Below are 16050 nucleotides of genomic sequence, written 5' to 3' on the forward strand. Positions count from 1 at the left end.
CGTGAAATTCCGTGAGAGCAGAGCTGTTAGTTATGCCCACCATTGTTTGTCCAAGGCCCAGCTAGGTACTTGGCCCTTAGTAGGAGTTCAACAGATATCAGATGGATGAATGTGGTCTCCTTTCCAAAAGCCTTGTATACAAGTCATGTTTGAAAGAATCCCTAGTGGCTGCCTTGCTCTGCAGCAATGAGTGCAAAGTTAATACATGTAAAGGTCGCTGTGATCATCCTGAGTAGTCTTTAACATATTTAAAGCAACAGGAAGATTATTTCTCAACTGTATGGAATTAAACAAGAAATAATTCATCCTTCCTGTTCCCTGTCCCCCATAACGAGGTCTTCTTACGGGTTTAATTCGTTAGTAAAAGACAGCATCCTTTCCTTTCCACCTTTTGTGAAGAATTTTAAAGCCTTTAAGAAAAATAAATCAGGAGGTGAAACAGCAGGGCTCCCGGTGTTTATAAACTCTGTGCTGGAAACTATTTCAGGAAACTATTTCTGCAGCAGCGAATCTCAAGCCCCATTTACTTTACCCCATAATTCTGTAGTTTGAGTACAAATGATGAAACAGCTAATGACATGTTACCCCACAAAGTAGCATTAGCTTCCTTTATCATCATCAGCCTTTTTTTTTTTAGAGAACACCCAGAAATGTGTAAATTGCAGTTTATCTCACCACAGAAGCATTTAATCAAATGCACTATAATTATATTTTAGGTGGCTACTGAGAATAATCACTGTTTCCTCATTACAAGGATTGTCCCAAAAATTACATTAATGAGGGTCAACCATAATAGCTTTGGGTATTTAGCTGTATTTAAATGTTAAATTTGCATCTCAGCCTTGTCAACTTCCTATAAATGGACTGCCATGGGCCAGGATCTTTTCATGAGCATTGTATTTAATGGATATTCCTTGAACTGATGTTTTAGATTAAGTGAAATGCATTTGCATTAAAAGTATATTCATTTCCCAGGCTCCTTCTTATATATTTGTTTCCTTTGTTTTGGAATTCACCAAGTTTTTCATGTTTAGTTCCTTGTTTTCCTCCTGCTGCATAATGATTTTTTAGGAGATTATATTTTAGAAGTTGTGTATAAAAAAATTTTTTTTGCATCCCTTTAAGAGTTAGTCAATTAAAGAGGATGCATTTAGCTGCCAAATTAGAATCTGCCAGGTGACTAAGAAAGAAAAAAGGTTATTCACATAAATAAATGAAAGCATATTTGAATAACTAAGCCAACATTCACCACATTTTTTACCATTGTTCACATCTAACTTTGCTCCACTTTCAAAGAGTAGGGTTTGAGGCAAGGATTACTCCGCATGTTTCTGTCCTCCTTGTCGTCTTTCCTAGGAAGCCGAGTTGAAGAAAACTTCACTCATATTTTGCAGCATTAGCCAAGGAGTTTTTCATCTTTTTGTAACCAAATGCCTTACACAGAAGCATGGACACACTTATTTTGGATAAATCTGTGCTGTCTGACACATAAACAAATATGGGGAACAGACAGGAATCCAGAGGCTCTGAGTCCCAGATCAGTTTTCTTCATTGTCCTGAGGTGCCTCTAAATTGCTTCACAGGGCACCATACCCCTGGTTTCTGGACATGATACATGCTACTCGTTAGTACTTAAATGTTATTATATTTTTAATACTTCATCTTTTCAGATGGGATTTTAGCAGTAAAATTTCTTCAATATATTTATTTCCTGTCTTCTGTGGTATAGCTTCTTGTGACCTTGACACTATGGTATCCAGAAATGAAAAGAGCCAAGCTTGGTGCCTACTCTCGAACTGTCCAACCCATAATTCTACTTACGAAAATGGCCCCCAGAGACATTGTGTGGAGGGCTTAGCTGCCCACCTTTGCATGACCTAAAATTATTGAGTACATAACAGTCTCATTCAATATGTAACCCAGAGTGGCTTCATCAGCTTTGAAGGTGACAGTGTTAACCAGTCCTATTTATTGGGGGCATAATGGAGATCCAGGTAGCTGGAAGAGCCTTCTCGGGTTCTCAAGACTATCCAAGTGATACAAATCCTCAGGTGGACCTCTTTGTAGAGAAATCACTGCTGTTTCTATTCTTTGTCTCATTGCCAGTTATTTTTCTATTCACATTCCCTTCAACCCCACAACAACTCAATATTTTTGACTGTCAGTAAAGTACCTTCCTTGACCCTGCTCACAACATTTTTTTACCTCTTTAAGTATTACAAAGATTGGAAAAACAAGCCAAGGCTTCCTCTTACAAAAGCCATGATTTCTTTCCCCCTATAACTATGTGCTTAAGTGCTTAATAATTGACCTTGGATTTTATAAATCCATTAGCCTGGACATGTGGAAGTGAGAATCACTGGTCAGACGTTCATAGCGTCTCCCTTGTGACCTCTCTTATGAATGAACATATCCCTATCAACCTGTCGGCCAACAAAACAATCATTTAACAGTAGGTGACAAAATTGGGACTCCTGCTCTACCAGGTCATTCAACCAGCTTGACAGAATTATCACTGTACAGTATGGGAAGTAGGTATAGAATAGCCTGCCCATGCAATATGTCCAACTTGTCCATTCCTTTGTCTCTGCTGAAAGAATGAATGACAGGTTTACATCTACTAACACCTGCCTTCTACTGCACGACAGCCTTGTCACCTTTTTGTATCTATAGCCAGAAATAAAAATCTGTCCATTTAAACACAATTATTTAAAAACCATGATGATTTTAAGGATTGCATTAGAAACTCCACCCTGGAAATAATCTTTAGAGTCTTTGCAAGTCAAAGAGCCATATGCATTGAATATTCTCACAGTGTGCTCTGTCGGAAACAATTTTTACTGATGTTTTCTAGCGAGCATCAGCCCTCAGGTATGGAGAGAACTGCAGAAAGGCATTAAGGAGGGTGCTATTAAAGGAGTCACCCTGGCTCAGACAGGTGGGAACTTTATTGACATCAGGCTAGGAAAGAAGAGTGGGCAATAAGTTCTGTATGGACAAAGGGAGAATAATAAACTGAAACTGATATATAAACAGGAGTAAGGCTCAAAATTACCCCTCTCAGAAGAAATGTCAATGTCAATTTGTCTTGCAAAACCAGGTAGAAGGAAAGAGTTGTGTGGGTGTTTCTTAATAGCTCTATATGAAGCAAGGAATACACACACTCATACATGAAATTTTGCACTCAAGTATAAAGGCCCTATCACATATGAACGTGATTGTTCAAGGTTTGTATGGATGCTATTAAATTATAATGTTCTAAAACAAAAAATCATGACTTCCATGTGAAAGGTGTGAGTCAAGTCAAGAAAGAAAGAAAGGATATTAGCGGGTGAGACATATATCTATATATATAAAAGCCCAGTGACCGGAACAACCAGTGGCTATGATGTGCACTGGGGCAGCCAACCAGCCTGATACAGGCCCCAATTGGCCAGCCAACCGCCCGCGGCCCCTCCCCTCCGCCAGCCCAGGCCCAGTGGGCCCCTATGGGGTTGGGCTGGCTGGACCACACCCATACATGAATTCATGCACCAGGCCTCTAGTATTTATATAAAAGGTAAAATCATGAATTTCATGCAAATATAAAAGCACATGTCAAATAATTAATGATGGGATCAGACATTAACACCAATTTACAGAGCATTGGAGAAATTAGGTTTATGTAATTTAATAAAGAAATACTAGAATAAGATTGTTAGGTTAGATGAAACTGGCTAATGTCTTAGAGGACAATAAGCTAACCTTTGAGATTATCTGCCCATGGGAAAGAAATCATTTTCATCCCTACTAGACAAAAATTTATGAGTTTACATTTTCCTTCACTAAGTCTAGAACCTTTAATCAATAGTAAGCTGTGAGTCAATCTAAGTACATTCTCCTAGATAACCTTTGAGTGGACTTTGCCCCTGAATGACATTGAAAGTATGTACTGCCCACCTTTTTGCCTTATTTTCAAGTTGTGGGTAATTTCCATACCAGTGATGAAAGGTATAGGGACATATTGCATAGTTCTACTTGTCATTCCACAAGGCAAGAGTACAGAATAGAAGCCCCAGAAAGTAGGATGTATTTTTTGCTTTTGCCCCATTAGATATTTAACTCTCCTTTATCCAACAAATTGATTCAACAAATAATTATTGAGTATCTACTATGTGCCAGGCATTGGGGATTAGGGAGACAAAGTCCCTGCTCTTATGGAGCTTACATTTAATGGGAAAGACAGACAGAAAATATTAAGACCATTACAAGAATAATATAGTTTTAGGTAGTAGAAAGTCTTATGAAAAAGAAAACAGCAGGGTAAGGGGAATACTGAGTGATCAGAGAGAGAAGTGGGTTTTAGATAGAATGGCCAGCAACGATGAGGAGGACTGCCAGTCCCTGCAAAGTGTAGCCCAGCCAGTGGTGGGGACTTGGTGTCAGGCAGGGCTCTGCTGTTCATCTTTTGATACATAACCCTAGGCTGCCTGAGTCCACTGTGTGAATTTAATTCAAGTCTACACTCTGTTTTATGGCCCAAGATAACTGCAACTTGAATTTCCATCTCCTTGTCATGAGGTGAAAATGGGGATGGGGGGACCAGAGCAACAAATGGAGTGAGTCATGCCAATAGTTTCCACTGGGGGGAAAAAGTAATTATAGATTTCCTGGGATAGGGCAGTGAAAAAAAGTACAGAAAATCAGTTAGGAGCATGGTTTTGAGATCAAAGATACCTGAATCCTATCTCTACCACTTCCTACTGTATAACCTTAGACAAGTTACTTAAAACTATTTTCCATTTGTTAATGACACATAATCCCCTTTCTCATGGGGTCACTGGGAGAATTAAATGAAATCTCCAAAAAGCTGTAGGCACACAGGAAGCAATCAACAAATAGCCTTAGTCCCAACTGTGCGTATTAGTGATTAGTCTTACTGTTGCCATACAGTTCTTCAGCCTCATGGAAAGATGACTCATTATCACAGAGTTCAGGTACATGTGAGCTGGAGGTTCTCCAAGTATATTGGTGTTGACCCAAACTACACAGTGAAAATTATCCCAGCAACTTCTCCAAGTTTTCTGAAGAGAGAGAGGGTTCAGGGGCTTAGTAGCACATCTGAAACTTTTTAGCACAGGCTTGGAGATGCTTGGGTAGGTTGAGAGTTTAGAAATTAAAATTATAATGCTTGCCATGGAGTTTTCATCAGGGATATTTTCCATTTCCTTTCCTGTCCTTTTCTTTGTTTTACTGTTTCTTCTTTTCCCTCTTATACGTTGCTTTCTCTTCTGGGGAACTATGGGTTTTGAAGCTTTTAATTAACTGCTTTTCACTCTGATTTTCAATGAGATTTAATGCAGTAGGGATAAAACTGCCCCTTTTAAAAAGACATTAAATGTCTACAAATTCCATGAATTGATTTTCTAATTGTTTTGGTAATGGCGTTTTTTGATAATGTTGCTGAAAAAATAATAATAATTGTAATTAAATTTTAAATGTATTTTTAGATTTCATAGATTCTAGAGAGACCAAGTTTTCTTGCAGGGTCTAAGTTAAGACCGTAATATTTTTCTAACTCCACAATTATTATGATTGGGGGACTGTCTGTAATACATTCTATTGCAATTAAATTGCATACGCCAGACCGTTCAAGATGTTTATAAAGGAGAAATGGATTTTCCACAGCTGCTTGCCTGTGAGTGCATTCTTTATGCAACTTTGCAGCATCCAATGTCTGCACTGAAATAACAGGCTTGAATGTAAACTTTCAAAGTTTTCAAATGTCTTTCAAAAACTTCACATAACACAAATTGCTTAATTTGTGTACATGAAAACCCTCCTAACTCTGTGTATTACCCACCCTTCTCTCCGGGAATTAGCAGGTATTCAATCTTGTTCCCATATCCCGCACAGACCAGTCATTACTGGGATCTCTCTGTAAAGATTGGAATCTGCGAGAACAATATGGGGCATGTTGGTTATTTCTTACAATATTCTCTGGACCATCATCACCCGGTCACACAGCTGGAAAATATTTTCTGAGATGAATGTTTACAAAAAAAAGCTTTAGAGAGGAGAGGGAAGAAGGGGGAAGGGGAGGAGGAGAAAGAAAAATAATCCAAACCAGGATGGAAATGTGGTCATACAGAGTATACTTCACAGTCCAGCTGTCTCATCTTGAAGAACAATCGTCAGAACTTTGATTTGTTAAGTTAGAATTTTAAGTCCTTCAATTGTATTTAATTGATCATCCTCCTGGTTATGTAACATCTATAATTAAATTAATTGAGTGCCTACTAAGCATCTTGAAAGTCGGGTATCAGAAGCCCTATTTCGTAAGTGAGGAAATTAAGGCTAAATGGCTTTCCATAATTTGCCCAAAGTCACCCAGTTATTTAGCAGAAGAGTGAATTTGAACCCAGGCCTGTGTGATTCCAACCCCTGTCTTCTCTAAGCTAAATCTCCCCGCCTAGGTCCAACTTCTCCTTGACTGACAAACTAAGGATATGTCTGCACATCCTTAAATGCTAAGCCTCCCTTACCAACCAGTTCCTGACAGTGAACTGCCCTCTTCGTGCTGTAGTTTGTTTCCAGGATGTGAATTTGAGCCTTCAGAACAGGCTCCTTCTTGCCAGCTTCCTGTTTCTAAGAACCATTTGATAATTCCCTGTTCAGAGCTCATCTACCTGTCAAAAGACACCATGCACTTCATCCCTGGGGACAGCCAGCATTCCCCCCACTCTGGATGTCAGGTGCTCTCAGAAACTGAAATGCAAGCTCTCCCTCAGCGCTGGTCTTTTAGATCAGTAGCTGTCACTGATAAAACGTCTCCTTGGAATTGCACAGACAAAGCTGCAAAGCAGCCAACAGGCCCACCCGCGTATCTCCTGTGGTTATCAGCATTCTCGTTGGTGATATCGGATTTTCTGGAATTGTTTTAGTTTTGTAAAACGTTCAGGGGAACTTAGATGATCTCTAAGGAAATGCCTTTCTTAAGTCACTAGTTCTACAGGGAGGCAGCCAAATTCCCACCCATCTGACAGTCAAGTTCTTTCCGTCTGAGACAGAAAGGGAATTTCCGAGGCCTGAAGGGGGCATGCACAAATATTTCTTGCCTTTATTTTTTTCAATACAGAATTTGGAGCCTTTTCTGTCAGGCAGTGTCTTTAAGAAGCACGGAATGGGAGGAAAACAGCCCTAAGTGAGCCACACTCTGTTGGAATTAAAGGTCCTTCCTGTCTCTTGACCTCCACAATTCTGATTCATCTTCCATCCACCGCTCCGTGACTTTGTCCTTAACTTGTACGTGAATTTTACATCCACCTGATACTCTCTGGGATCCAGGAAGCATATGGTCTGCACCAGCTTCAACTATTTCTGAAATGTCATGGTTTCAGTTTAAATGCTTCCAGCTACTACCAAAGCAAACCCCCACATTGGTCTCCCTGGGTCTGCTGTGAGCTCATGGCATCGAGACTTCTGGTTTTAATATGGGATTCTGGCCTTTGCATTGGGAAGTTCGGTTATCTTCAGCCACATGCTTTCCCGAGAATTTCAGAGGCTGGAATGTCATCAGTTGGCCTTGGTCCTTGTTACCTGTACCCAAAACTATCTTCCCCAGCTGTCTCCTCACCTCTGTGGTCCTCCTTGTTTCTCTGGAGCGCTTTCCTAAGGAGCAGTTCCAGTCTCCCAACTTCCTACCCATGGGTCCCCCATGGATCCCCACTTACATTTAGTCTATTTCCAGCCTCATATTTAGGACCTTCCACAGTTGGTTACCAACTTAATCTGCCAATAATTAACCTGCTACTCCCCACATCACTGAAACTGGGATGCTCTCATACGCTATTCGCTGGGACGTCTGTTGCCACCCCAAGCACTTGCACTGGATATTCTCTTTTGCACTTTATATCATTTTCGCCTTTCTCTACCCTATACTGGAGGCTTATTGTTATGGACTGCATTAACAAGTCACACTTGCCCTCAGGTTTATGATTGGGTTTGGCCAAAGGGAGGCCCGTAGGATAAGGGAGCCACAGCAGGGGACTGGTTCCCTGCTTCTATAGACACCCCGGCTTCCCTGGTGACCCTCTCCTACAGCTGTAACTGCAGTTATAGCTGCTTGCTTCTTTTCCCTTTTAGACATACGTGTGGTAAAGGCTGTCCTTGTTGCTAGCCCTGGAGTACTTCATCATCCCTTATTGTGTTTTTTTTTTCACCCTGACTACATTTTTTACCCTTTTTATTGAATTTATTGGGCTGACACTGGTAACAAAATTATACAGGTTTCATTTGTACAATCTATAACACATCATCTGTACACTGTATTGTGTGTTCACCATCCCAAGTCAAATCTCCGCCCACCACTGTTTATTTCCCTGACACCCTCCTCCTCCCCCACCCCCACTCTGGGCAATCACCACAGTGTTGTCCACTCAACATATAGGCATTCATCTTCTATTTGGTGCTATGTTTTAGGCATTGGTGACAGAGTGGGGAACAAAATACAGGCCTTGCCTTCAGGGAGCTTACATATAGTGTGAAAAACATATGTGAAATAATCAATTTTAAGAAAGGACAGTGAAGATCATGACACGAGAATTAAGGAGAGCATCAGCACGGGACCTGGTCTAGGTGTGAGATGTGGGCATTTAACGACATGAGCTATCCACCACTTCTTTGGCCTTCCCTGGTAGCACTCAGTATATTCTGGCTCCATTATCACTACTTGTGGACACATTTTCTCTGCCACACTGCAGAATAAGCTTTTGAGAGTAGAGACTGTGGTGTTTGTTGTTGTTTTTTTTTTACCTTTTCATCTGCCACAGTCCTTAGCCTATTGCCTACAATACTGCAGGAACTCAAGTATTTATCCAATTGAATTGAATTGAGCCTTATGAACATTTGTGGACCTTGGCTCCACTAACTGAAGGGTTTATGTTATCAGACTGGGTGATGGTGAGATCCTACTCTTTCTGAGCTCCTTGGCTCACAGAAAACATGTTTTATTCATTTAGAAAGAAAAATCAGTGAAGAGGAAGAAGCCTCCTCAACATGGGTGAAGGGTTTGATAGGAATTGGCAGCTTTATACACCCTGTTTTGGATATTTGAGCCATTAATTGTCAAGGTTGATAGTTGAGCTTTATTTTATACTTCTTTTTCACCTCACTGGCTTGTGGTGTGTTTAATAGCACCAGGGCTGACCTCAGTGTAAAATATGTCCAGTTCTACTCCAGAGCAAGAAGTCTGTGGGGATAGGTAGGGAAAACCTTGGTACAAAGATTTTAAAACTTGGGTTGGGCTAGGGAAAAGTTAGCATCCTGAGGCAACAGAGGGCTCAGGAACAATGAAGTGTCTAATCCATGCACAGGAAGTAAAGGATTGGGAGAGGAGAGCTCTGGCAATGTGGTAGACCAGAAGTTCATAGATAGATTCCTTGCCCTGCATGGCTTAGCAAGAGGCAAAGTAAGGGGAGTCTTTAGAGATAAAAAAAATGACAAAGTGAGACTCTATAGGGGTTAGGAAATTCTAAAGCCTAGCATTTGTGTGAGGGTCTCGGCCAATCTCTCTCTGTTTTTCTAGAGTGTATGTTTTAATAGATAGTGAGTGCATGTGGGATAGAAGACACAGTATGGGACCCTAATGACCTAATATACGATATTGATCAACTTTAAATTTATTAAGATGAATATGTGAGCTATGATTTCTAAAGTCTCTGACAGAATTGAAACAAAGTCTATAACTTCCAAACTAGTAATGTGAGAAAGTAAATGAGAGGGGGGAAAATCAAATAAAAGAAGGCAAGAAAGAAAGGTAGAAAACTAAACAAATATAAAGCAAAAACTAAAATGATGTAAATGAATCCAATATAACAATAATCACAATCTACATAAATGATTTATACTCTGCAGTTCAAAATAAAAGATTTCTAGACTAGATTTTTAAAATTCAATTTTAAAATATTTATAAGAGAAACCCCTAAAAACGTAAGGACAAAGAAAGACTTCAACTAAAATGATGTGTAAAGTCATACTGGGCCAATACTCTGCAGAAGGAAGCAGGGGTGGCTGTCTTGAATATCAGGAAAAACCAGACTTCAAGATAATGAGCATTCCCACAAATGAAGGGGATGACTACGTATTAATAAAGATGTTCAATTGACCAGGAAGATGCAATTCTAAATATGTGTGCTCCTTTGAAATGTGTTAAAAAGAAATCGTCGGAACTGTAAGAACAATTATCACATCCAAAATCACAGAGGGGCATTTTCACACATCTCTCTCAAAATTGATAGATCAAATAGATAATAAATCAGTAAGGAGTTAGAAGATTTGAAGAACACAATTAACAAGCTTGATCTAGTGGACATATGCAATATACGGAAAACACATTCTTTTCAACACATGGAACATTTATAAAAATGGATCAGACAAAGCCCATAGAGAAAAACCTCAACAAAATTCAAAGAATTTGTATCGTACAGCCCACATTCCCTAACAGTTAAATTAGAAATAATGAAAAATAATTAAGGAGACCCCATACTTTTGAAAATTGACAAACACATTTTAACACATGAATCAAAGAAAAAAGCTGAGAATTAGTAAATATTTAGAACTGAATAATCATGAAAATACTCATCTGAACTGTAGGATATAGATAGTAAAGCAGTATCAGAGGGAAGATTGTAGCCTTACTTCTTATGCTAGAGACAAAGAAGGTCTGTAAAGTAATAGACTGGGCATCCAACTCAGGAAGTTAGAGAAAAGAGAATAAACCCCCCAAAAAAGAAGGAAGGGAATAATAGAAATGAGTATAAATCAATGATAGAAAAACTACTATATAATAGAAAGTATTAAAAAAAAAAAACACCAAAATTGTGTTCTTTTTGTTGTTGTTCAAAAGACTAATACAGCTGACAAGCTGCTGGCAAGATTGATGAACAAAAAAAGAGAAAAGACACCAATAACCAATGTCAGGAACAAAAAAAATGGCATCCCTAGAGATAAGATGCTGCAGACATTTAACAAATATATATATATAGTGAGCACATGGTGCAATATACAGATCTTATAACATAGAAACCTACACCTGAAACCTATATGTTCATGTTGACCATTGCCACCCCAATAAATTTAATAAAAAAAGATAAAAACAGGATATTAACCACTTTATGATCATTTTGAATATTTAGTCAAAGCTCATAAATACCTAAAATATGTAACTCCCAAAGTTAATTCAAGAATACAAAACTTGAATCACCCAATAATCAAGATAATAGTGAATCATTAAATTTTTTACCAAAAAAAAATCAGACTTAGATGGTTTTGTAAGGAATTCTACAAAATAGCCAAGAAATGAATTGTTCTAATCTTATACAAACTATCCCGTGGTGTAGGAAAATAAAGGAACATGTGCCAATTTATGAATCAGAGATATCTTTGATGCTAAAAATGAATAGCTACAAACAGGAAGTGCAAAATTTTAAAAAATGTGTAATTTACAATTAGCAAAATGTAGAAACCATGGAGAAAAGAAAACTAACAAAAGGTATGCAAAACTGTATTACAAAACTGTAGAGACATTATAGAAAACTTAAACAGAAACACACCATTTTCATGAATAAGAAAACCGTATCCTAATCAAATATGTTAATTTTTCCACAATTGACATATAGATTAATATAATTACCCATCAAAATTCAAAAACGTTTTGTAATATTTTAAACTAGAGGCCTGGCGCATGAATTCGTGCATGGGTGGGGTCCCTTGGCCTGGCCAGCAATTGGGACCGGCCAGGGGGAGGGACTGTGGGAGGTTGGCCAGCCACGGAAGGTTGGCTGAGGGAGCACACTGACCACCAGGGGCAGCTCCTTCATTGAGTGTCTGTCCCCTGGTGGTCAGTGTGTATCATAGCTATTGTCCAGTTGTAAGGGTCGCTTAGGCTTTTATATATATAGATGATTCTAAACATTATCTGGAACAGCAAATGGTCAAGAATAGTATGGCACTTCTGAAGGAGAGGGAAGAGAAGAAACAAGGCTTAGAAAGCAACAGTAATGAAAGTTCTGTGGGATTGCCACAGGGAAAGACTAATAGACCAATGGAACAAAATTAGAAAGCCCCAAAATACACCCACACATATAAGGAAACTTGATATATTGTAAAATTGATATTGCAGATCAGTGTAGAAAAAAGATGTACTAAGTCAGTATATTCTGCTGGAACAAATGAAAAATAAAGCCTACTATATGCAAAAAATCAATTCCAATTTTAAATGGAAGAACTTATATTCTCTGATGTAATAAAACTTTTAAAGTTTTGTTTTTCATTTTTATTTATTAGGTTAAGGAGGATTTCTTAAGATGTAAAAAGTGAAAATCATGCATGAAAAGATTCATAAATTCAACTGCATTAAAAGTAAGAATATTCACCAGAGTAAAAAGAGCCACAAAATGGGAAATTATGGACATAATGCTAACAAAAGTTTAGTATCTAAAATACTGTATGTCAAGAACTACAAATGAATAAGAAAAGACAAATCAATTAAAAAATGGGCAAAGGCACAGATAGTTCACAAAAAACATAATTGACCAAATATATATATATACAACATATATATAAACATACCCAATCTCAACAATTTTTAAAATTAAAACCACCTTATAATTTTAAAAATTTAATTTTAAAAATTAAAACCACCTTATCTTTCCCTATGGCAATACCACAGAATTTTCATTACTGTTGCTTTCTAAAATTAAAACCATCTTATTAAATTATAAGATACTATTTCACACCAGTTAGCAAAAATTAGCTTGATAATACCAAGCGCTAGAGAGGATATGAAGCAAAAGAAAGACTCATATATTGACAGTGAAAGTATAAATAACAAAGGAAAACATTTTGAAATTGCATGATAAAATTAAACACACACATACCACATAACTCAGCAATTCCAGTCCTATATTTAGACCCTAGAGAATGCTGATAGCAGCATATAATAACAGAAAACTGAAAACAATGTAAATGCCCATTGTTAAGGAAATGGGTAAATAAATGAGATAGTACATCAATAAAAAATGAAAATACTACAGCTATATACAATAGCAAATTTTACATATGATTGAGCAAAAAAAGCAAGCCACAGAAATAATATCTGTAGTATATGGTTCAAAAGGCAGACATTTTTAAATTATATACACACACACACTCAACAAAATTAACACAGAAGCACGACAGGATAGTGATCACTGGAAGGAGGAAAGTGTCTACAGGTGGTGAGAATGGGACCCGGGGGTGGACATGGGCTCATGAAATAGGCTTTGAAGATAGTAGTAATATCTTTCTTGCATTGAATTATGTACTTTATAATACACATTTATGTTCTCTACAACCTTATGTGTGTATATTTCATAAAACAGTAAATAAACACAAAACCAGAGGCTAAACCACTACAATTGGAGTCCATAAAATGGACCCAGTGAATTCTGAAGGATGAATATGAGCTAGCAACAATTCGTTGAGGCTCCAATCCACCGCTGAAACAAGAGAAAAGCTTCACTTGAGTGAGAAGAAAGCTTCCAAGTAGGGCAGAGACTCCTGCTGGTGCCCTTGGAGGTTGCCAGGGAATTTCACGGAAAGTAAATTAATGATTTGAGAGGGAAAACTTGAGCAAAGGAGTGTTGACCTTCTTTTGTATCCAGGGAGGTACAGAATTTGCATCCTTGCAGATACAAAAAAAGACACTGTCGTTTCATTTATATAGAGATAGATAGATAGATAGATAGATAGATAGATAGATTGATTGATTTTTTTTTTTTTACAGCTTCAGCACGTGAGTGAGAAGAGGGCATAAGCCACCCAGAAGGAACTTGGGACTTTAGTATACATGTAGGCAGCCAAAGGAAGGCCAAGGAAATGGTGTATCACCTCCCCTGAAAACCTGAGGCATGCCAGATTCTATTCCAAGTTGCTACTTCCCTGAAGCGTTTTATAAATATGAAGACTTTGGTATCAGTTACTCTAACTGATATTAGGAATTTGATCCTTGGGTTAGCAATGTTTTCTAAATCCAGGCCCCTCTGGCTTTCCACTCTGCCATTGTTAGTGTTTGGGCTTCTTGTCTCAGGTAACTTCAAACTCCTCATCTACCTTTCATGTATCATTAGGGTTTTTGCCTGACTCTCTTGTCAGTAAAGACTTTCCTAGAACCTTCCTATGGCCTTCCACTCATATCCCAGTAGTCAGAATGGTGTCACATGGCCACTTAATTGCTGCAAGAGAGGCTGGGAAAGTATTTTGCCTTTGTGGCCTGGAGAGTAGGAGCAGGCAAGAATGAAGCAAAAAGGAGTGGCAGTGGTTTCTGATCAGCTATGCAGCAGTTTTTGTCAAAATCCTTCACTAAGAATTCGTCCTCTTTTCTCCCCAGGCGCCAGTCTACTTGACGACTTATATAAATATTTCTCCTTCCATCACTCCCGTGGAGACACCATGACCGCCATGGATCCAAAGCAGATGAATGTTGCTGCTGCTGTTTGGGCTGTTGTCTCTTACGTCGTTGCAGACATGGAAGAAATGCTGCCTAGGTCCTAGCAAGAACAAGAAATAGGGCAAGCACCTTGGCCCTTTCTAGCCAGGAGTCCAGGGTCTTCAGCTTCAGGAAGCCCTTCTTCACCTAACAATTTCATCTGATTCATTTTCAAAAAACACAGTTTTTCATGCTATTACTACCTTTTCTGATACTTTCCACATCCTCTGTTTATAAAATAAGGAATGATTCATAAAATCAATATATGGTAGGGATCACAGTGGAGGCATTTCTTTATACCACCTGTAAAACAATATTATTTCTGCTTTTAAAGTAGAATACTGGAACTAGAAATACTCTAATTTTTATAAGTGTATTTATGAACATTAAATCAGATATGTGACACTAATTTGTTTGTTATTTATTGAAGGATTAGAGGAATACACAATTGTAGTATGGTCTTAATGGAATGTATAGAGGCATTTGGCTTTCTAATTTGTATATTTACAAAGATATGGATTTTTTAATTAAGAGAAAAAAATGTCACCATTCAGGAAGAAAGTCAAGTATATATAGTCTCATTGCCTTATTAAAGAACAGTACTAGAGTTTGTCACCAGATAAATAATTACACTATGTTTTTGTTTTATATATTTTACACAATATTTTATGAAGTTGGGGCTTATTCACATTTGCTGATAAAAGTACTAAGGACCAGAGGGGCTAAATAATATTTACAGGATCCCATAGAGCAAAAATAGTGAGTCAAATCCACTCTGGGAACAACTGCTACTATTTTTTCACACACAATGCCCAATGCCCAGTATTCAATAAAAAATTACAAGACACACCAAAAAATGCAAATAAATAAGTAAAAAAACTCATTATCAAGGATTAAAGCAAGTAAGAGAACTAGACTAAGAGATAACCCAGATATTGGAACTATCAAAGTGGGACTTTAACATAACTATGATTAATATGTTAAAGATCTAGTGGGAAAAGTGGACAACATACATGAACAGAAAAATATTTTTAACAGAGATAAAAACTTCAAAATAGAGTCAAATACAAATACTTAAATAAAAAATACATCATCAGAGATGAAGAACTTCCTTATTGACTTATCAGCAGACTGGAAAAGACTGAGAAAAAAATTAATGAACTTGAAAATAGGCCAATAAAATTTATACAAACTAACACACTAGGAGAAAAAAGAGTGAAGAAAAACAAACACCAGAATGGATCACCCAAGATTTGTGAGCTAACATGTATGTTGGTCTAATAAACCTGTAACTGGATATCAAATGGTCTAATATACATGTAATTGAATTCCTAGAAGAAGACAGAGTATCAGTTTTATTAATGGTAATAATTACAATGATTGAAATACATAGGAAATTCTTTCATTTCTGGCAAGGTAGCAGACTAGTACTCTGAGCCTTATACTGAAACATGCTGGAAAGCATCTTTGAGAAACACTTTCTTAAATATATGAACTAACTGGTTAACAGGTAAAGAATATTAGACAAAAACTAAGTGAAGGCA

At 37.7% G+C, this 16050-nt stretch overlaps 1 protein-coding gene across 1 annotated transcript in view; it reads left to right on the plus strand.

Moving 5' to 3' along the window:
- CPQ (carboxypeptidase Q) overlaps window positions 1–14915 on the plus strand; it is a 298177-nt gene extending 283262 nt beyond the window's left edge. Inside the window, exon 7 of the mRNA XM_005879253.2 lies at window positions 14408–14915. Within this exon, the coding sequence (XP_005879315.1) occupies window positions 14408–14571 (164 nt within the window). The 3' untranslated portion in view covers window positions 14572–14915. The remainder of the gene's footprint in view (window positions 1–14407) is intronic.
- The last annotated feature ends 1135 nt before the right edge of the window (window positions 14916–16050 follow it).

This window comes from Myotis brandtii, unplaced genomic scaffold (genome assembly GCF_000412655.1).
Source record: "Myotis brandtii unplaced genomic scaffold, ASM41265v1 scaffold59, whole genome shotgun sequence".
In the NCBI taxonomy this organism is placed as follows: Eukaryota; Metazoa; Chordata; class Mammalia; order Chiroptera; family Vespertilionidae; genus Myotis; species Myotis brandtii.